Raw genomic sequence first — 23,412 nt, 5'->3', positions numbered from 1 at the left:
CAGCACGAAGAGCGGAGAGCACATGGTCTCTTGTCTGACCGTCCCATAGAACGGTATTCAATTGGAAAGAAATTGTTCTCCAAATGTAAATTGGGGCATAATTGCCAAGACAGCAAAAAACGATCAAGGGGAGAAAAGTGCCTTCCTGATGCCCCTAGTAAGAATTACCGCCTCCCTCATTTATGTATGCACAGTTCCTCAATTGCTGTATCTTCTCCTATGCCTAATCACACTCTGATTGAATCGATGGTGTTTACATACATTTTCCTTTCCTCCACTAGCTTACAAGCCCAGAAGGCAGTGGCTGCAGCAGAAATGCTATCCTAGAGGCCCCCAGTGCTCTATTTCAAAATTAGTAAAAAAAAATTCTGAGTGAACTTAAGTGAAAGTAAATGCCTTTTTCTCTATTCCATTATAGACAATTTTTATAAATTTTTAATAGTTTTACCTTTCTAATGTGAAAAAAAATACAGAATGAATATGGAAAGACATAAATCCTCCTTAGTTGCTTTCCTATCTTCTCTAAATCTGTAAAAGGCCCACAGAACATCCCTCATTTTAGTAGGAAATCTTCTAAATTACAATTAAAAAGGATATAATATGAATCTCATTTTCTTTGGAGCTGACTCGGCTGAGTCCCTTCAAGTTTGGCCAACTAGCTCCCTACCTGGTATAACTTTTTTTTTTTTTTAAATCCACTGTCTTTTAAAAAACTATTTATTTATTTATTTATGGCCGCATTGGGTCTTCGTTGCTGTGTACAGGCTTTCTGTATTTCTCTAGCTGTGGCAAGCGGGGGCTACTCTTGGTTGCGGTGCATGGGCTTCTCATTGCGTTGGCTTCTCTTGTTGCGGAGCTCGGGTTCCAGGCACGTGGGTTCAGTAGTTGTGGCACACGGGCTCAATAGTTGTGGCTTGCAGTCTCTAGAGCACAGGCTCAGTAGTTGTGGCGCACGGGCTGAGTTCCTCCGCAGCATGTGGGATCTTCCTGGACCAGGGTTTGAACCCGTGTCCCTAGCACTGGCAGGCAGATTCATAACCACTGTGCCACCAGGGAAGCCCCCGGTATAACTTTTGAATTAGGCTAGAAATAAAATGCTCAGTTCACTGGAGAATAACTCTACTAATAACTGGCTAGGAAGAAATTGCTCTCAGACTTTTCTAACTTGTACCTGGGAAGGTAATTTTAAAAAGCCATCATTGTAGAAAATACATTATTGAATCTGTCAGAGGTTCTTTTACAAACATTATAAAATAAAATGCAACAGATTAATTCCATAGGGAGACCAGGAATAGGACTCAATCCAATACCGGAAAAAGCAAGGGTGTATCCATACAATGAAATATTATTCAGTCATAAAAAATGCATAAAGTACTGATATATGCTATATACAACATGAACCTTGAAAACACTATGCTAAGTGAAAGAAGCCAGACACAAAAAGCCATATATTGTATAATTCGACTTATATGAAGTGTTCAGAAGAGGCAAATGCACAGAAAGGAGATGAGTGGTTGCCAGGGGCTGGAGGGAGGAGGAAAGGGAGAGGGACTGCTAATGGATATGGGTTTCTTTCTGGAGTGATGAAAACGTTCTGTCATCAGATACTGGTGACAGTTGCACAACTTTGTGAATATTCTAAAACCCACTGAATTGCATTTTGCAAGGGTGAATTTTATGTTATGTGAATTATTTCTCAAAAAAAATTTTTTTAAATGGGAGGGAGGAGGCTTAAGAGATTTGGCATGAAAAGAAATTGTTCTAAGGGCCTAAGAAAGGCACGGAATTTGGTTTTTATGTCTAAGCAAAGAGTGGAACAAAAAAGCATAGGAAAGAATACCCCATAATTACACCCTTAAGGGTCTAAACATTAAAAAAAAACCTTTTAATTACATTGCTTATATTGTGAGACAAATCATCTTCACCTTTTTTGGGAAGTATATGGTGACTCACTCATTTATTTTTTTTAGGTACTCAAAACATCGTCTACAAGCTTTTTTAGTTTAGTCTATGCATTGTTACAACAGCCTAGCTGCAAATCAAGTAATTTTATTATGTTGCAGCACTTACACTCACTTGAGCTTTGTAAGAACTTTTTATTTGGAATAAAAGCTTATGGTTTGCAGACCATGCCAGGAAACCACATCCTAACCATCTATACGTGTTCCAATGAAACTCAAAGACTTCCCTGGATTTTCTTTTCCTCATTCTCTGAATTTTAATCTGTGTTTTTAGCCTTTGAGTTAACTGAGAAGCCTTTTCGTTCTGTGAACTAAGCACATTCCTTCAAAACCACAGGCATCCACTTCTCATTGGATTTATGACAATCACAACATTGGCATGCAGGTATTAAAAAAACTCAATTTGCTTTTCCCATCACACCTCTGGTTACCTCAGGGAACCCCTCTTCAGTGGAAAAGGGGTAAAGATAATTTCTGTCACGTCCAAGTACTCCACAGTATTCTGTAGCGATCTGTCCTTTCCTCCATACATTTCTACAGCTCTAGCCATTGAATCATATTAAAAGTTTTGCTCTCCAGAAGAAGGTGGAGTTTCAAAGAAAAGTGGTTCCAACAGACAGCTTCCCTTCCCTTCTTCAGAATAGCCCCCTTAGGATACTCCTTTCTGCAGCCTGATGAGTTTATGAATTAAACTATTTTCAAGGATGGAATGGCCTGAGAGCATTCTAAACTTTAGGACTTCACCCTTTGTTCGACACACAACATGGGTTATTCTGAGTATTTAATGCAGCGGAGTCAGTACCTTTGTAAAAAAAAAAAAAAAAGAGCTAGAAAAGGTTTTAAAATTTGCTTTGTTTTCCTATCAGCACAATGTCATACATAAATGGGTGGATTATACCTCAAAGGAGTAAAGAGTAAGAAAAATTAAGAAGAAAAGAGGTAAAAGCTGTCACGTGGTTTGTGAGAAAGGGCAAAAATCCTTTTCTTGGCGTTGCCTCTTTTTAGCTGATGGTTGGGCAGACTGTTCTGCAGAAGATATGGTAACTGCAGGAGAGGAAAATGAAAATTGTAGTCTTTGCAACTAAAACATATCAATTTAGGTGCAAGTATAATAAAAGTGCATGGCTTCCCACTCTGATAGCCACATAATTAGCAATATTTCTAATGATAACATAATTTACACTATAATTATTAAAACATTTATCTTATAGAAAGTTAATTGGGTTTAAAATGGCAACAACCTGATAGAAGCCAAGTTTCAGAATACATTAATGCAGATATTTGTATTCCCGATGCTCCTTTTTACTTTAGGTCCATTAAGGAAATAAAATTACAGTTCCTATATTTCCCCATTATGGTAAGTAGGATCTTACGGACTCGTGGCTACCAAACATAATTAAGTCATTTGAGTTCCTGAGCAGAGAGGACTGGAGCTATGCAAACATAAAACAAAGAGCCATTAGTATTCAGTGATTGAATCACTAAATATATATACTTTATTGCCATAAAGTACATCGTTTTCTCATCTCGAAGTAGTACATACTATTTTGCAAAGCTGAGAAATAATGGGTTTCTTCTGCTTTTATAATTAAAACATTGCTCTCGAAGTTTGTAAAGCTCACTGAAGTAACCACATTAATGGTGAAGCTGGGCTTCCTTGTTTTAAGGAAAGTATTTAGGTTTGAACATAACGGTCATGGTGGTTTTAAAATGAATATATTTAAACTAGAGGCAATGTAGTATGATAACCATTTTTACCAAAATATTTTCTACCATTAATGAAAGAAAGGAAAAGGGATGACAGTAACCTATTACTATGGAAACTGCGGAAGGGTAAGCTAAAGAGAGACTTAAACATATATATAAAAAAAAAAGTACAGAGAAGAGTGCATACATTATAGCAGGAAGATTTTATACAGCAGCTGACAGATCTTCCTGACCATGAAGGCTATGAGAAACTACAAAGAAGTATTATGTGTTTTCTCCTGGAGATTAAAAACAACTCCACTTAGGTATAATATTACCTAGAAAAAGAGACCTGGCTTAGCTAGTATCTTGAGATTCCCATGCTTCTTTCACTGGTGTGGAGGAAAAAAGACGGAAAAAAGAGACTCTAGACCAAGCCTATAGGTAAAACCCTCAGCGTGTCTACCTGAGCCCTACGGGGACCAGGCAGTTTTGAATAGTTGAGTTTTCTGGAGAGTTATATGTATATCATTCTAAGAATTAAAATTTTCGATAAAGGTACTACTAAAAATGTACTTAAATTCCCTGATCTTTTTTCTTCTTCCTTTAGACTTCAAAAAAATTTTTTTGTTATTCAAACTCAGTATAGAAATCAGGTAGCATTTTCTGTTTCTTAAATAGAGTATATGAGACAGAATTCAAGGCTACAAAATAATGAGATCCTCAGGTCTACACAAGTATTTTCTAAAGCCCAATACTATGCTAAACATTCTATATATGTGGTCTCATTTGGTCTCTACAAGCCAGTGAGATAGGTGTTATTACTCCTATTTTAAAGATGAAGAAAACAAGGCTTTGGGAATTTATCAAGGACCCAAAAGAAGCCACAGAGTCTAAAATTCAAACCCTTTTGTCCAGTTCCAAAGACTGACCTCTTAACCTTCTCATAAGATTATATACTAAAGGGCCACATACTGCTATAAGTGTTAAGGGCTCCCACATGTACATCCCTTACACACACTTAATGATTTTTCAAACTTTCCTTGGTATCCGGTTCTCACTTTTCAAAGAAGTATATTTTCTTCTTATGGTATCCCCACCACTTTTCTAGTTTGCTGCTTTATATTTACCTAAGCCTGGAAATATCAATAACAAAACAAGCTCATGGAATTTTGTGAAACACAAAGGAGACTTCCAATGGGTGAAGTATACGTAGAACTTTGTGATTATACATATTGATTATTTCCTACTCACCGCTCTGTTCTGAGAGATGAGATGTTACTATTCTGGCTTTGAGACATAAAAGCTATTACACTTGTCTAAACATGCATCAGCAAATCCTAAAAAATTAGCATACTCATAACCCAAAATGTTTTAACAAACATTTAGACAGTTACAGATGGAAAGGAACATCCCAGAGTCAAGAAACCTGGTCATATATGAGAGTAGAATAGTGACTGCATCTGCAGAAAATACGTTCATGTACAAGTTACAAAAAAAATCAAATGTGCCATAAAACAAACAAGGCAGAGGAATGCATAAGGGTGTGGAGTGTCCAAACAAGAAAAGGAAGAGGCTCATTAGATGGTCTGTAAAAAAAACGTGAGTCCCACATTCAAAAGGAAGTTAGGAGACTGCTCCCAACTCACTCTGGCCCAAAAAGGCAAAAAAGGCAGAACATCAGAAAGAATAACAAAGTACAGCCAAAGGAGACGGGGGGAGTTTGATACAAATAAAAAAAGACTAACATGTGCTTTGTTGTTTTGCTTGGGGTAGGAACAGTGGATACGAAGGAAGAAGAAAGGTTGCCCTAAGGAGACACAGGGATATTATTTCAGTCTTGGCTGGAGTCAGCCCTGCTTATCTCCCACCAAATGCGGACAAATAAGAAGCCTCACAGAGGCTATTTTTATCATATAAGCTGGGCAGGCATGTTGCTTTTAAACCTGATGACATATGCTACTATTTCATGTAATATATAAAGTTTCCTTTTGTTTGTGAGGTTGTTAATATGAAAGCTTGATTAATCAAGTTATCACTATAATTAAAAATTATCTGATTATAGTTTGCTAATATCTGATATTATAGTTATTTTGCAACTGCAGAACATATATGTATGGGGTGACCCAGATGCCTGCAGGGGGATGATGGGTGGCAATATCAATTGTGCTTTTCTTCCACTGGCCTCTGTTTCCGGCTGGGCTCTACTTTAACAGAAAGAAGAAACATGATGTCACTTTGACCTGAAAATCTCTAACTCTTAGAAGGCAAAGTATTGATAGAGCTTAGAGTACAGTTTAGAGTCTGACGTTTCTGAAGACCTTCCTGAGTTGCTGCATGGGATGAGATTCTCAGAATAAGGTCTTGGCTAGATATTTAAGACTGAACCCCAGTTTCTATCCTTCCATACGACTTTCTCCTTAAGTCTGTTACTCCTTAAGCCTCCTTGTGTCTCCTTAAGTTTCCCTGTGTCCCTGTACTCTATGAGGCTGACCTGACACATCAGCATCTGAATTTTTCAGGCTCACAGCTTACAGTTACCCACTAAAAAGCAAAACAAAACAAAAATCAAGTTTGTAAGAAAGAAGGGATATTTGCTTGGAATGTAGTAAACATGGCCTCTCTTTGCCCTCTTTATACTTTATTCGAACAGAATTATAAAAAGTGACTATAATTTACATCCAGATAATTCAGAATTGATTACATTATGTCTGCATCCATTGTTTATAAATGACAGTGTATCTCTTAGATGCTCTGGATAATAGGGAAAAAAAGTAGTCCTTAATAAAATGCAATATATTCACACAAAGTTGAGTACTATTTAAGCTTATTATCCATGGCAACTTAAACTTAAGCAACATGGTAAATACTTACTATATTCACAGGCAAAGAAAAATGCAAGAACTGCCTAAATATAGCATTAAAAAAATTTATATTCACTTCCAACTATTCTGTGGCTGTTAACATCATGGGGTGCTTTTAAAGGTCACAAACATTAAACTGTCTAGGAATATTCTGAATAGTAATAGCATTACATTGTGAACTTTACTGTCAAATTTAGGCCAATAAGGAGGAAAATAATAAAGTTAAGTAGTCAGAAAAGTATCAAAAAAAGTACAGTCATTTATATATACAGAGGATTTGAACAGTATAGATTCACTTCCAGTTGATTCAATCCTATTTACACATTTAAAATACAAAATACATCTTTTTTTTTTTGCGGTACGCGGGTCTCTCACTGTCGTGGCCGTGGCCTCTCCCATTGTGGAGCACAGGCTCCGGACGTGCAGGCTCAGCGGCCATGGCTCATGGACCTAGCCGCTCTGCGGCATGTGGGATCTTCCCGGACCGGGGCATGAACCCATGTCCCCTGCATCGGCAGGCGGACTCCCAACCACTGCGCCACCAGGGAAGCCCCAAAATACATCTTAATTGTCAAGAAGCTGACCACATTTAGCACCAGGAAAGGAAATTTACTTAGCCTTTGATCATGACCTCAGTATCTTCACACAGGAAAAGAAATGTTATGAAATCTCTATGTATTTATCACTATCAATTAAAAAATTTATTTTGAGAAGTAACTGCTGCATATCATCAATTCACAAGTGATTCTAAGGGAAGGAAGCAAGTTGGGACTACTTGATATTGCGCACAACTCTCCTACAGTGGTTTGTTTTCATTTCTTCCAAGGCTTGTTCCAATTGCTGAACCAAATGAAGCAGGGTGGCTGGGTCTGTCTGCAGAACTTGGGTGTTGTGATCTCCGTTCTGATTAAGGTGCAGCTTTATAGTCACTGATGGTTTCATCTGTTGCCTGAGGCTTCTGCTTGCAAGCTTGATTTTAAATGGAATAAGAGCATAAGGACTATTTAATAATCATGCTAAACATATAATAATTACATTATACCATACATAAAAATCTAATTTCAGATGAATCACAGACTTCAAAAAGAAGAGTAAACTTTAAAACCTTTGGAAAGAGGGACTTCCCTGGTGGCGCAGTGGTTAAGAATCCGCCTGCTGATATAGGGAACACGGGTTCGAGCCCTGGTCCAGGAAGATCCCACATGCCGCGGAGCAACTAAGCCCGTGCACCACAACTACTGAAGCCTGTGCGCCTAGAGCCCATGCTCTGCAACAAGAGAAGCCACCACATTGAGAAGCCCGTGCACCGCAATGAAGAGTAGCCCCCGCTCACCACAACTAGAGAAAGCCCGTGCGCAGCAACAAAGACCCAAGGCAGCCAAAGATAAATAAATAAAATAAGTTTATATTAAAAACCTTTGGGGAAAAAAAAAGAAACCAGAATGTATAGTCAATCAGGATGTATAGTCAGCATGGAAGGGTTTCTTAAACATGATATAAAAAAAAAAACCATAAAGAAAAAAACTGATACATTGAACAATCATTAAAATTTCTTCGAAGGATACCTAAAAATGGTGGAAAAACAAGCCACAAACTGAGAAAAGATATTTTGTAACACATACAACCAAAAAAACACAAAAAACAAAAAAAAAACTTAGTATCAAGAATGTATGAAGGGGCTTTCCTGGTGGCGCAGTGGTTGAAAGTCCGCCTGCCAATGCAGGGGACATGGGTTTGTGCCCCGGTCCGGGAGGATCCGACATGCTGCGGAGCGGCTGGGCCCGTGGGCCATGGCCACTGGGCCTGCGCGTCCGGAGCCTGTGCTCCGCAACGGGAGAGGCCACAACAGTGAGAGGCCCGCGTACCGCAAAAAAAAAAAGAATGTACGAAGAACTGCTCTGATTTAATACAAACCCCACAAAACCAAGAAAAAATTGTACAGAGACCTATCTAAGCACTCTGCAGAAGTAACACAAATAAACATAGGAAATATGTTCAACTTTATTACAAATCAGTAAAATGGCCAATAAAATCGTAAGATACTGTTTATCTGACTTGCAAGAATTAGAAACCTGTCCATACAGAGCACTGTAAGGTGATGGTAATGAAAACTCTCATCCACTGCTGGTGAGAGTGATGACAGAATCACTTTGGAAAACGTATACATGACCAGCAGTTCCACTCCTAGGTATTTACCTTAAACTCTTACACATATACACATATTCATAATAGTATTTGCTTCCAAGAGTCCAAAACTAGACAAATCTCAAATATTCTTTAACAACAGAATGGATAAATTGAGAATATTCATACAGTGAAATGCTTACTAAATGACAGCAAAAAGAAGTGAACTACAGCAACATGAATTGTCATGAATAAATCTAAAAAGAAAACGTTCAATCAAAAAAGCAAGTTGCAGGGCTTCCCTGGTGGCACAGTGGTTAAGAATCCACCTGCCAATGCAGGGGACACGGATTCAAGCCCTGGTCCGGGAAGATCCCACATGCCGCGGAGAAACTAAGCCCATGAGCCACATCTGTTGAGCCCGCATGCCGCAGCTACTGAAGCCTGCGTGCCTGGAGCCCATGCTCCACAACAAGAGAAGCCACCTGAGCACCGCAAGGAAGAGTAGACCCCACTCGCCGCAACTAGAGTTGCGCATGCCGCAACCATGTGCAGCAACGAAGACCCCAACACAGCCAACAATAAAAAAAGACCAAAAAAAAAAAAAGCTAGTTGCAGAAGAATACATGAAAATCTAAAAACTATACAGTCTAGTGAAAATATATATATTAAAAAAACTATAAAGAAAAGATTAACAGAAAATTCAGGAATTCAGGATAATAGTTACCCTTAGGGGGCTCGGAGGGGGTTGTAATTTGGGGAGGTGATTCAAAGGTACTGAATGACAGTACTACAGGATAAAGAACAGTAGCCCACAAAGTTTTTCTTTCCACAAAGTTCTTGATATGGACTTATTTTTTTAATGGGGATGAAATTCTGTCCTTCTCCCTGTAAAAATAACAGCAGCAACTTTAAAAGGATCAGCCCTAAAGGTAACATGCTCCTGCACCGGTCTCAGATGCATTCAATGTACTGATGCTATTTAACAAGTGCTGGCAACTTACGAAGTATGGGAAATGCTTCTATTAGAAACTAACCTATGATGATTCATTTATTTCCCATCAGCAACTGCACAATAATTAGCTGGTAACTATCCATTTGCTACCAGTCTCCATGAGATGAGTCAGCTACTCAAAAATGAAAGGTTCTATATCCTGTTACTAGTTTCCTAGCCATTTATCTGGTCTTCATCTGACAAGACTTCTTTTCCTTCCTTCCTTGAGCTCAGTAAATCCATTAGTTCTCTGAGTAGCTTTTTCAGCCCTTAAATACACCTCACCACATGGCAATATTCATTCAATATACCCTCAACATTAAACTGTATTAGTCCTTGCAGTAACACAGCAATTCAAACTCATTTTACCGGGCAAATGAACTCTCTTGAGTCTAATTTTAGAAATTTCAATTGCCTAAGTTTCTAACTTCTAAAAATGTCTTAATAATGGAAAAACTCAAAGCAAATCAAGAGAGCCGAAAAAAGAACCTCTAAGGGCTACTGGAACCCAAAAGTCAGAAGCTATCTCCACATAAGAGAGGGATACAAGATAAACTAGTGCTGAAGTTTATGAACACGACCATCCCCAAATCTCCTCCACCTGGTTATTATGAGAGGATGTAAACATAAAGGCATAACCACAGTGATCTCTTCCTCCCCGTGAGCCCCACAGGAGCTGCTGCTTCTAAGGTCCCCAAGAGCATAAACTGTGTCAAGTTCTTTGCTGTAGCCACACCACTTGGCACATGATAGGTGTACAAGAAATATTTAATAAATAACACGGTTAAGAAGCTGCTGACCACCTCTCCTTACTTATATTCAGTACTGAATGCCTATTATGTGTCAGGCATTGTGTCGGAGACACAGTAGTGAACAAGACACAGCACTTACCGTCAAGGAGCCTATAATCTATTTATACTTTCTCCTGTGTTAATATATATTCAAGCACTCAACACACTGGGATATAACTGCTAAACTCTAACTGAATTTCTATAACCTATCTGGGCCATTCAAATGAGGAAGAATCCAATATTACAGCAGTTTACAAACTTTATTGCACATTAGAATTACCTGGGTGACAGGGGAGCTTTAAAAAATCCTGATACCCAGGCCAAACTCCACACCAATAAATCAGAACCTCTAGGGTAGAACACAGACATCAGAATTTTTAAAGTTCCCTGGGTTATTCCAGTGTGCAACCAAGTTTGGGAACTAGGGAGCTATCCCACATATTCATTTGTTCATTCCCATATCCATGTGGGCCTTTACAACTTACGCTGTCTCCTCTGTCAAGAATATTACCCTGGTTTTCTCTACCCGTTCATTTTTCTGAAATTTCACCTCCTTTTCTTGAAGCTTTTCTGGATCATGCCAGTGTACACTGAACTACCTGAGCTATATAGCTTTTTTGAAATACTCAGCTATACCTTCATTTATACAATTCTGTTCTTTTTTTCCTCTCCAGAACCTTATTTCACAACTATCTTTAATTACTAGTTATTTTGAGGACACTAATATCCCTAACCAGATAACATCTTTTCCAGCTGAGAAAGTGTCTTACACTTCTTTTGTGTCCCAAAGCATTCAGAACAGCTCTGATTACAGCTGATTAGTGAGTGGATGGCATTCAGCAAACATCTATTAACTAACTTATCTGTCACTGCTTGAGAAAGGGCTTCACGTGATAGTCTGAAATATCCCTTTTGGTTATTTATGTGGCTTTAAAAACAACTCAATCTCACAAAAAGGCGGCAGACACAGAAGAATATTTATTGAATCATTCCATGTATAGAAAGTTAAAGAGCAGGAAAAAGTAATCTGTGCATCAGAAGTCCGGACGCTAGTTACCTTTGAAAAGAAGGGTAGAGGAAGTAATTGGTAGGAGGCAAGGAGGATGCTTCTGAGGTGCTGGTCATGGGTAAGTGTTGGTTTCATGAGTGTTTTCACCACATAATCCATTGGGCTGTATATTGACCTGTGTACTTTTTTACATATGTGTTTTATTTAGACAGAAAGTTCTTAAAAAGCTAAGCACCACTTTAAAAATATGGATAGCCATCTGCTTTTGCAAATAACCTATTTCTTATAAACTTCACAAATTAAACCAATGTGAACACATTAAAAATATAAGAAAATGAACTATTTGGGAAATGGTCTAAAAATGAACATTAAAAAACTAAAGTTTCAAACCAGAGTTTGGTTAAGATGGTAAAGAACACAAGAAGCCTCAGGACATAAACCTAAAATAAATCTTATATTCTATGTCAGGTTTAAAAAAAAATAGTCATACCTGTACATCTAGTCGCCATTCAAGGCTGTGGTAACTGGGAAGGTCTGGTGCCAGTTCACTCAAGATAGTTCTGACCTCTTTTCTGTTGTCCAGATAAAGCTGCAGCAACAATTTGTTCAATTCCTCAGAGAATCCAAGAACAAAAACCGAGTCTTGGAAATCCAGTTCAGAAATCTAAAAGTGAATCGAGTTTAACAGAACATCAAAATTTATTTTTGTCTAGGAAATGCTGAAATACTGGATATATGCAAAAGAATATGAAATCCCTTAATTCTTTCTGTCTAGTAAAAGAAATAACACTCCTTAGTAAAAGGCAACCCTTGCCCACTATTCCAAATTCCGAGTTTCTGATATATAAAAATAAGCAACAGAAACAAAAATAAACTAGTGGGACTATTTCAAATTAAAAAGCTTCTGGGGGCTTCCCTGGTGGCGCAGTGAATAAGAATCTGTCTGCCAATGCAGGGGACACAGGTTCGATCCCTGGTCCGGGAAGACCCCACATGCTGCAGAGCAACCAAGCCCGTGTGCCACAACTACTGGGCCTGCCCTCTAGAGCCCACAAGCCACAACTACTGAATTCTGCGTGCCTAGAGCCCGTGCTCCGCAACAAGAGAAGCCACCGCAATGAGAAGCCCGCACACCGCAATGAAGAGTAGCCCCCACTCACCACAACTAGAGAAAGCCCGTGCGCAGCAATGAAGGCCCAACGCAGCCAAAAATAAATAAATAAATTTATAATAAAAAATTAAAAAAATAAAAAGCTTCTGCAGGGCAAAGGAAAGCATCAACAAAATAAAAAGGCAACCTACTGAATGAGAGAAAATATTTGCAAATCATATATCTGATAAAGGGTTCATATCCAAAAAATATAAAGAACTCATATAATTCAACAACCAAAAAACCAAACAATTCGATTAAAAAATGGGCAGAAGATCTGAATACACATTTTCCAAAGAACACATACAGATGGCCAACAGGTACATGAAAAGATGCTCAACATCATTAATCATCAGGGAAATGCAAATCAAAATCACAATGAGATGTCACCTCACACCTGTTGGAATGGCTCTTATCAGAAAGACAAGAGGTTAAGTGTTGGCGAGGATGCGGAGAAAAGGGAGAAAAGGGAACCCTCGTGCACTGCTGGTGGGAATGTAAATTGGTGCAGCCACCATGGAGAACAGTATGGAGGGTCCTCAAAAAATTAAAAATCGAACTGCCACATGATCCAGCAATTCTACTTCTGGGTATTTACCCAAGAAAACAAAAACACTAACTTGAACAGATACATGTGCCACCATGTTCACTGCATCACTATTTACAATAGCCAAGATAAGGAAACAAACTCATTGTCCATCAATGGAAGAATGGATAAAGAAATTGTAGCATATATACACAATGGAATATTATCCACCATAAGAAAAAATGGAAGAATAAAATCTTGCCATTTGCAACAACATGGATGGAACTCAAGGGCATTATGCTAAGTGAATTAAGTCAGAGAAAGGAATACTGTATGATCTCTCTTACATATCAAATCTTAAAAAACAAAACCAAAAAACCCACCAAGGTCATAGATACAGAGAACAGATTGGTGGTTGCCAGAGGCAGGGAGTAGGAGGTGGGATGGGAGAAATAGGTGAATGGTGTCAAAAGACTTTTTTTAAAAAAAAGGCTTAGTGAGAGAATGAGGGCTCCTGGTTTGGGTAAGTCCTAGTGGGATACTCAGATGCTGACTGGACACAAAGAAATCATATATTTGACCAGGAAAGGGAGCTGGGAGAGAAGGGCCTGGAGTCACAGTTTTGCTGTCCAATGGTTCAGCATTACTGCGGACCAATCCTAATACTGGCACTGACCCTCAATAGGATAAAAGGAAGTTGCCAACAGCAGCCTTGCTTTTACTCCCTTATTGGATGATTGAAGTGAGGAGGGGATAGAAAGGTAGAGAAAAGGTAGAGAAAGCACAGTCTTTCTCTTTGCTCCTCTTCCTTTTGTTGTATTCACCTCAGCCACTTTTTTTTTTTTTTTTTTTTTTTTGTGGTACGCGGGCCTCTCACTGTTGTGGCCTCTCCCGTTGTGGAGCACAGGCTCTGGACGTGCAGGCTCAGCGGCCATGGCTCACGGGCCCAGCCGCTCCGCGGCATGTGGGATCTTCCCGGACCGGGGCACGAACCCGTGTCCCCTGCATTGGCAGGCGGACTCTCAACCACTGCGCCACCAGGGAAGCCCCACCTCAGCCACTTTAACTCTACTTTCCTTGCTCTTTTCCAATTTCTGCATGCCACCCTTTCTTTTTCAGGTTTGTTAATGTCATTAGACTTGTTTCTGTTTATAATAGCATAGGCTTGTGTATTTTATCCCTTCAACAAATATTTTCTGAGATCCTACTGTGGGATAGGTCTTGTGCTACGAAGACAGAGCTGAACAAAACAAACAGGCTCATTGCCTTTGTGGAGGAGATTATAGTCCTTGGGGCTGGGCAGGTTGGGTTAGCTGACCAATCACACCAGGTGGTCTGTCAGAAGATTCAGTTTGACTACACAGAAGAGCAAGAAGCTAGAGATCTATTCTCAGGAGGAGAGCAGCCAGGAAAGCTCTGGATAGGGCCAGAAAGGACTGCTTAGGGCAGCAAAAATGAGTTCCCCATATCAATTAATAGAACATGGATTTATGGGACAGGGCATTTGCTGTGGACCACCTCAAGTGTAATATTTTAGGAAGTCTGACAAAAGGGATCTATGAAATAAATTTTTTATGTAGTTGCTCATAACCACTCAAATAATCTAACTGTTAGGGTGAAAACAACTCAAGTAAGCCACACTGCATCTTTTATCACTTCCAGCATTAGGATTCACTATCAAAATGTTGAGCCCCTAGTGTAGTTTCCCAAATTCGCCTGATCTTAAGAATCACTTGAAGCACCTTGGGAAAAGATTAATTCTCAAGCTGCTCCTCTGGAAAGCCTGATTCAATAGGTTTGAGGTAGGAACCGGGAATCTGGTTAACAAGGGTCACGCGTAATTCTTACAGAAAGGTAAATCTGAGACAGTAGAATGGATAATATGTAAATTAAGCCCCATGCAGCCACTTGTAATTTTTCAAATATTTTTCTCTATTATGAGCATGAAGAAACAAATACTGGTACAAGATCCCTCAGCTAGTATTAAGGAAGGGGAAACTAACACTTAAAAAAAAATGGAAAAAATGTTCTCAATTCTCCAATAAGCTATATACTGCTAATATGCAAAAAATTAAATCATTTCATTCTCCCTCCTCTTGGGATACATACTATAGTATATGGTTTAATAACATGCAGAATTAGAGGCAATTCTAATTTATACTGACAAGAGGTGTTCATGCCAGCAGATCACATTATAGTCAGATTGCTTAGGCATGGCTTCACTAAATCCATTATAAACCAGTAACAACATTACTGAAATGAGCAGATCCTGCCAGGACTGATGTAGAGTATACTGAACCTCCTTAAGGTCCTGCTAATACAAAACAGTCCACAAAAGCCCTTACCATGAGCTTTGAACTTTCAGTGAGGAGGTGTATTAATCCTTCCACACCATGTTGGACAGTGTCACTACTCACGCTGAGTTTTCCTGAAAAAAGAGGAAAAATGAGCAAATAAATTATGTGGTATTTATTCTTTTATTCAAACTCTAAAGGGTAAATGTTATCTATTATTCCATGTTTCCAAACACTGCAATTATTACAAAAAAATAATTACTTGGTAATAGCCTCCGGTTCATTCTCCACTCCCAGCCAAATGCCTTCAGTATTTCCCACCATGTAACCTTTACAAAAACAGACCCGTGGAGACAATACCAGGCGCACAGTCCTTCTCTTGAGTGCGCTGCTACTTCAAGCCTGGCAGAAGGGACAATAATAGAAACCGTCCCTCCTCCATCGGGGTAAAAATCCTTCAGCAAAAGTAGATGTCTGAACAACTAATAATAACCAAACACTTGTATATTTATGGTTCACCCAGCTATTCCACACACTTGGATGCAGGTAAGCATCACAGTATTCTAGCAGATGGTATTATGTCCATTAACACGTCAGGAAATCGGCTTAATACAGGCTTTTAAAAACTCACAATACTTAGGGGACGGGCAGGATTTGCACCCGGACTGAAGAGCCCTTCTGCTTTTATTCTGCCACAATGGGAATAAGACCTTTAGAGTCCCAATAACCCCTTCCCCTCCAGGGGGACAGAGAACGCACTTCTCCGCGCAGTTTTCAGCGCTGTGCCTCCCCCTTGCTTACTCGCAGCGCCTTCGTAGATCTTGGGGTTAGAGCCGCGCCTCAGGAACTCCACCGCAATTCGCCCAAACTCAGCGACCACTGCAACGGAAGCCAGGAGACCCTTAGCACCGGGCGCTCCCACCGATCCCCTCCCAGACCGCAGAGCACCACCCTCCGCCGCCGGGCCCCCTGACCCGCGCTGTCCACTTGCGGCAGGAAGGCCAGGTGCTCCTTGTGCTCCTCCGACAGGTCCAGCAGCATCTTCTCTGGCTAGCCGATTTCACCCCGCAGCGCTAACCCCGTCCTCGCCACTTCCGGGCCCTGAGTCCAAGCGTAAAAAGACTCCGGCGTCTCAGCGTCTCGAGCTTTCGGGTCCGCCTTACCGCCGTCCTACACTCAAATGCCTTCCGCGGCGCAGACTGGGATGAGAAGATTCTTCCGTTCGCCAGTCAGTTGTAGCCTGCCGGCTGTAGAATGCTATGCTCTGAGGAAGATGAAAAGAAGTTTAAAATTCGACACGCCCCCCCCCCGTGGAGCTTACATTAATAATATCAATAGCTAACATTTATTAAGCACTATGTCAGGAACTGTTCATACAGTTAACTTATTTAGAGTTCACAAGAACCTTATGAGGTAGGTACCATTATTGTTCCCATTAGAGACAATGAAACTGAGAGACAGGTCAAGCAGTTGAAAGTAACTTTTATAGAGGTATTAGTTTGTACAGAGCTGTTGTATATGTTATCTTACTTGATTTATCTTATTTAATATGCTCAATAGCCATGACATCATTTGTACGGTGCGGGCCATCGTTTGTACAGATGAAGAATCCAAGCTCCAAAGACTGTGTCATAAGCCAGTGACAGAGCTGGAAGGAGAAGGTCAGAGCCCTTGATCACCTGCTCCAAAACCCATCATTCTGCACAGGAGGCTGAAAGCTGAAGGTTGGTAACAAGTTCTGTGAGTGATTATAAATTAGGATAAAGACAATGAGGACGAGGAAGACGACGACTACGCTTGTCTTTATTTTTATGTGTTGGGGGCAGTGTGAGAATTTGGTTCCTTTACCAACTCACTCTTCTCACCTGTTGTGGTGCAAATATAAGAGACTACAGAATGGCTAATTGATAGTCTTCAAATCTCACTGTCTTGGTGCGGGAAAGCATGGGGGAAAAGAGAGAGAGAGACAGAGAGAGACTTCACATCTACAGTTGTTATATCTAGCGATATAGATAGAAAGCTATCTATATCTATACGTCAAGCTCTCTATACTCCATGTCTCCTGGGCAGAAGCGAAAACTGGAAGAGTTTTTCAACTGTGCTCTCTGTGTCTACCTCATCCCTTGCATCTGACTGAAACTGAAACTGTTTCCCATACTGGGGCACAGAAAGGCAGGTTTTTAAACTTGTTAGTTAGGTCTTGAAGCAGCATTTGCAGAGAGAGCCCAATTCTTACTTAGACTATGTTGCAGATTAACAAAAATGGCATTTTCTGAAGAAGGTTTTATACATACATTATTGAGAAAATGTCCATTATATATAGGGAATAAGGAATGCCGAAATGAATTTACAAATATGTGTAATATTATGCCAATATAAAATAGCATTTCTTCCCTGTGATCTCAGGGACTGAAGTGGGAGTGAAGGTGGGGGCAGGGCAGGGGTGAAGGTAGGAAATAAGGATTAACAGAATGGGGTGGTCAAGGAAGGTGGTCAAAAAGTCAAGTTATAGCTGGGGGAACCAGCCTGGGAGTTAAAACTTCCTACGTTGAGGTACAGAGTGACTTTCTGTTACCAAATGTTATGTAGTTGTTTAGAAGTAATTACCTGAGTGAAAAGTCAAAAGTCTAGGTTCCAGATCTGGCTCTGACTCTCACTACCTGTAGGACCTCCAACAAGTTATTCTTATATGTTATAAATATAACCTCTTCATTTGTAAAATGGGTATTTTAATGAAGACTGTCCTTCTGTGTCATGCAGGGCTGCTATGATGCTCAGATGAATTAATAAATTCATATTAAGAAAATGATTTTGATGATCAACTTAAACAATAAATTAGCATTAACAAATGATTTGTTAACTGAAACATTTATATTTTACAGGAGCAGATTTTGTGTACACAGGTCATTGGGAATTCCATGAGCATGATCATGCTAAAATCCATTCATTTAGTATAACAAATATTTATAGAGCAATGACTCAAAGCTCAAACATATGCTATGCCTTGGCAACTTAGAGATGAATAAAACACTGTCCTTGCCTTCTAGGAGATGATAGTAAAGTAAAGGAGACAGTCAAGTAATCTGAATACAGTGTGATGAGTGGTAATACCCGAGGAAGGAACAAAATGACCTGGAGCAAAGAGAAGGTGACACTTAACTTTGACTTAAATAAGATTCAGGTTTAGAATAAATGTCCCATGGTATCCTGTCTATGCTAATAATAATGCTTTACAACTGTATAATATTATAAGAAAATGAGATCTTAATGTCACTTCATGCTATCTTACTAGGGCTAAAGTGAAGAAAGGATAAATACTCTGTAATTTTTCAGTTGATTCTGGCAAGGAACAAGGCTTCATATCAATTGTCCTCTCACATTTTCTCCTTATCATCCTCCACCTCCTTTTTTTCCTCTCATATTTCCCCATATTTCTTTCTTCTTCATAGAAACTCCTGCCCCAGAATCTTTGCACCAGGCACCTCCTTGGTTGTGTTTTCAATGATACATAAAATAGTATCCTCTCTTGCAAGGAATCTCAGTTCAATTCAGCACGCTGTCAAGGGGAAGGAAGCATGGTGACACACATCACTCACATGAATTGCCCTCTCATGAGTCTGAGGCTGCCGTCAAATGCATGAATTAGCTCCTGAATTTTTTTTTTCATTATTTTAGTTAACTTTTTCAACTGGATGATAAAATGCATACAGAAAAGGATACAGATTCTTAAAAAATACTTCCTGTTGAATTTTCTCAAATTGAACACATCTGTTAACCCAGATCAAGAAATAGAATGTGGACTTCCCTGGTGGCGCAGTGGTAGAGAGTCCGCCTGCCGATGCAGGGGACACGGGTTCGTGCCCCGGTCCGGGAAGATCCCACATGCCGTGGAGCGGCTGGGCCCGAGAGCCATGGCCGCTGAGCCTGCGTGTCCGGAGCCTGTGCTCCACAACGTGAGAGGCCACAACAGTGAGAGGCCCGCATACCGCAAAAAAAAAAAAAAAAAAAGAAATAGAATGTTACCAGTACCCCAGAACCTTTGCTGTGCCCTGTTCCACTCACTGTCCCCTCTTGCTGTCTCTACTATGAACTAATACCTATATACATGCTGCCTTACAACATCTCTTTGGTATCATCTTTGTATTTTCTTTTGTATTAACCTTCTATATGCCCCAACCCCATAATATCAAACTAGAAACCTAAAGTTATTTTTTTAAATGAGATTTAGATTTTAGGTGCTTCTGACTATTGTAACAGAATCTATCTTAAAAATCTTCCTAGCAAATAGCATCAAAAATATGCAATATTTAAGAAAACAAGTGATTTGTAAGACCTCTACACTAAAAACTAAAAATCATTGATGAGAGAAATCATGGAAGACTTAAATGGGGACATATACTATGGATAGAGAAATATATCGTGGGCTGTAATATTCACTATTATTAAGATGTCAGTTGTAACCAATCAGAATCCCAACAGGCTTTTTTATAGAGACCGACAGGTTTATTTTCAAAATCTACTTGGAAGTTCAAAGGACTGAGAATAGCCAAAACAAAGTAGGAAAAAGGACAAAGTTATTCATACTACCTGATTTCAAGGCCCACAGTAAAGCTATAGTAATTAAGACAGTGCGGTTTTAGTATAAGGAAAAATAAATAGGCCAATGGAATGGAATAGAGAGTCTGGAAATAGATCCATACATATATTGTAAATTGATTTTTGACAAAAGTACCAAGGTATTCAATGAGGGGAAAGAACTTTCAACAACTTGTACTAGAACAATTTGATAAACTTATGGAAAAGAATTGACTCTCACCTCACATCACACACACAAAAATAATTAAGGATGGATTATAGACCTAACATAAGAGCTAAAATGGTGAAACTTCTAGAAGAAAACAAGAATATCTTCATGAATTTGGGGTAGGCAGAGATTTCTTAGAGAGGAAGCAGAAAGCATGAACCATAAAAGAAAAAAATGATAAATTGTACTTCATTAGAGTTAAAAACTTTCATTATCAAAAGACACCATTAATAAAATGAAAAAGAGAGCCACAGATTGGGAAAATATATTTGCAATACATGTATCTGACAAAGAACTTGCGGGACTTCCCCAGTGGTGCAGTGGTTAAGAATCCGCCTGCCAATACAGGGGACACTGGTTTGATCCCTGGTCCAGGAAGATCCCACATGCTGCGGAGCAACTAAGCCTGTGCGCCACAACTACTGAAGCCTGCACTCTAGAATCCAACTACTGAGCCCAAGTGCAGCCAAAAATAAACCAACTTGTATCATGAGTATATTGGAATCTCTGATAAACCAATAATTAAAAGATAAACAACACAATTTTAAATTTTTATTTATTTATTTTTGGCTGCGTTGGGTCTTCCTTGCTGCGCACGGCTTTCTCTAGTTGGGGTGAGCGGGGGCCACTCTTCGTTTTGTTGCACGGGCTTCTCATTGCGGTGGCTTCTCTTGTTGCAGAGCACGAGCTCTAGGCGCATGGGCTTCAGTAGTTGTGGCACACGGGCTTAGTTGCTCCGCGGCCTGTGGGATCTTCCTGGACCAGGGCTCGAACCGGTGTCCCCTGCATTGGCAGGCGGATTCTTAGCCGCTGTACCACCAGGAAAGCACCACAATTTTTTAAACGGACAAAAAACTTGAGTTGACACTTCACAAAAGAAAATGTACAAATGGCCAATAAGCACACAAAAACATTCAGTATTATTAGTTATTAAGGAAATGCAAATTAAAACCACAAAATGTCATTTCAAACCCACTAGAATAACTAAAAATCAAAAGTACTAATAACACCAAATTTTGGTGGATCTGTGAAGCAGCCAGAATACTTGTATATTGTTAGTGGAAGTGTAAAACAGTAATACCACTTTGGAGAACTGTTAGGTAGTTTCTTAAAATGTTAAATGTACATTTACTCTATTACCTAACAATTCCACACCTAGGTGCTTGCCCAAAAGAAAGGAAAGCCTATGACCAGAAAAAGACCTTTACAGTAATGTTTAAAGCAGCTTTATTCACAATATCACAAAACTGAAGCAACCCAAAGGTACACACATTTGAATAAATTATGGTGTGCCTACACAATGGAATACTACTCAATAGTAAAAAAAGATCTACGGAAGACTCGTATGGAGGAAGTACAGTTATTGGAGTTATTAGACCTGTACTCTAAAATAACTATGAATAATATGTCCAAAACATTAGATGACAGATAAAGTATTTAATCAGAGAAGTAGAAACTGTCAAGAAATTAACAAATTAGAAAGCAAATATACAACATAAAGAATAAACAAAAGATTCATTGTAGAAAGCTAGTAAAATTGACAAAATCATTACAAGACTGACTATTCATGACAAAAATAAAATAGAAAGGGCAAAAGATACAAATATCAGGAATGAAAAAAGGGATATTACTACATAGAGAAAAAGGAAAACAATATACTACTAATACATACAACAATGTAAATGAGTCTCAAAAGATTAAGTTGAGCAAAATAACCCAGACGTAAAAGTAAACAACTATATGATTCCTTTAATTGGGAAATGTTATGCATGGAGGTAGAAATCAGAATAGCAGGAATTCCTGGTGGCGCAGTGGTTATGAATCCGCCTGCCAATACAGGGCACATGGGTTCGAGCCCTGGTCCAGGAAGATCCCACATGCTGCAGAGCAACTAAGCCCGTGCACCGCAAGTACTGAGCCTGTGCTCTAGAGACCGTGAGCCACAACTACTGAGCTCACGTGCCACAACTACTGAAGACCGCGCGCCTAGAGCCTGTGCTCCACAACAAGAGAAGGCACTGCGATGAGAAGCCCGCGCACCACAACGAAGAGTAGCCCCTGCTCGCCGCAACTAGAGAAAGGCCGTGCGCAGCAACGAAGACCCAATGCAGCCAAAAATAAATAAATAAAATAAATAAATTTATTTAAAAAAAAAGAAATCAGAATAGCAGGTGTCTATATGGATTAAGATAGACTTAGATAGGAGCCTGAAGGAACTTTCTGGGGTAATAGAAGTGTTCACATCTTGATTGCTGTTAGTTACACAGATGTATATATTAGTTAAAGCCGTTGATTTAAGATCTTTGCAATTTACTGTATGAAAACTCTACCTCAATTTTTTTTTTATAAATTTATTTTTATTTTTGGCTGCATTGGGTCTTTGTTTCTGTGCATAGTCTTTCTGTAGTTGTGGCATGCAGGCTTCTTGTTGCGGTGGCTTCTCTTGTTGTGGGAGCACAGGCTCTAGGCACACAGGCTTCAGTAGTTGCAGCACACGGGCTCAGTAGTTGTGGCTCATGAGCTCTAGAGCACAGGCTCAGCGGCCATGGCGCATGGGCTTAGTTGCTCCGCAGCATGTGGGATCTTCCCGGACCAGGGCTCAAACCCATGACCCCTGCATTGGCCGGCGGATTCTTAACCACTGTGCCACCAGGGAAGCCCTCTACCTCAATTTTTAAAAATTAATAGTAAGCAGTGTTTTAGCAGAAATTCAAAAGATGTCTGAGACCAGTATTAGACTTAGATGGTATTTATAACTCTCCTAGGGACTTGCCCTATATAGAATTTTTTTAAGTTAATTTTTTACTATGTACCACATTCATATGGTTTAGGAAACAAAAAGTATTTTTAAAAATCCCAGGAAAAAAAAAATCCCAGGAAAGCAAAAATAAGAGAAAGTAAACATTCTTGCTCATGTCCTCGTTTCCCACCTTCCCAGTTGCCCTACCCTGTTGACAACTACTACTCTTAGTTTCTTATGAATTCTTCCTCAGACTCTTTATGCAAAAACAAATGCCCTAAATTTTCACTTTGCGTGATGGAGTCCAAGGAAACATGGTGTTAAACATTAAATAACCTGTTGATAGTCATGTAGCGTCAGAACTGTTATTAGAAATTCCAACATTAGAACTGTTATTAGAAATGTTAGCATTAGAACTAGAAGTTCTATTTGACCAGGTCTTCACCCAAACTGGGATTGTCATGACTTT

General features: G+C 39.5%; 1 protein-coding gene across 1 annotated transcript; it reads right to left on the bottom strand.

Annotated features, from left to right (window-relative positions):
* Positions 1-6,271: 6,271 nt before the first annotated feature.
* Positions 6,272-16,499, bottom strand: COMMD2 (COMM domain containing 2). Its single transcript, XM_060149133.1, has 5 exons — positions 16,374-16,499; positions 16,201-16,278; positions 15,451-15,533; positions 11,920-12,093; positions 6,272-7,480 (listed from the first exon to the last, which is right to left on the bottom strand). Exons 1-5 carry the CDS (start codon positions 16,438-16,440, stop codon positions 7,283-7,285), a joined length of 600 nt encoding a protein of 199 aa, XP_060005116.1. The 5' UTR covers positions 16,441-16,499; the 3' UTR covers positions 6,272-7,282.
* Between the last annotated feature and the right edge of the window lie 6,913 nt (positions 16,500-23,412).

The sequence above is a fragment of the Lagenorhynchus albirostris genome, chromosome 5, assembly GCF_949774975.1.
Source record: "Lagenorhynchus albirostris chromosome 5, mLagAlb1.1, whole genome shotgun sequence".
Taxonomy (NCBI): Eukaryota; Metazoa; Chordata; class Mammalia; order Artiodactyla; family Delphinidae; genus Lagenorhynchus; species Lagenorhynchus albirostris.
Note: the sequence above shows the minus strand (reverse complement) of the source record. Positions and strands in the feature narration are given on the sequence as shown.

Excerpts from the sequence above, each read along its gene's own strand:
- COMMD2 (XM_060149133.1), bottom strand. The coding sequence starts at position 16,440 with ATGCTGCTGGACCTGTCGGAGGAGCACAAGGAGCACCTGGCCTTCCTG. Across the intron at positions 15,534-16,200 it reads GATCTACGAAGGCGCTGCGA|GAAAACTCAGCGTGAGTAGT; the intron begins GTAAGCAAGGGG and ends CTCTTTTTTCAG. Across the intron at positions 12,094-15,450 it reads CTGAAAGTTCAAAGCTCATG|ATTTCTGAACTGGATTTCCA; the intron begins GTAAGGGCTTTT and ends ATTCACTTTTAG.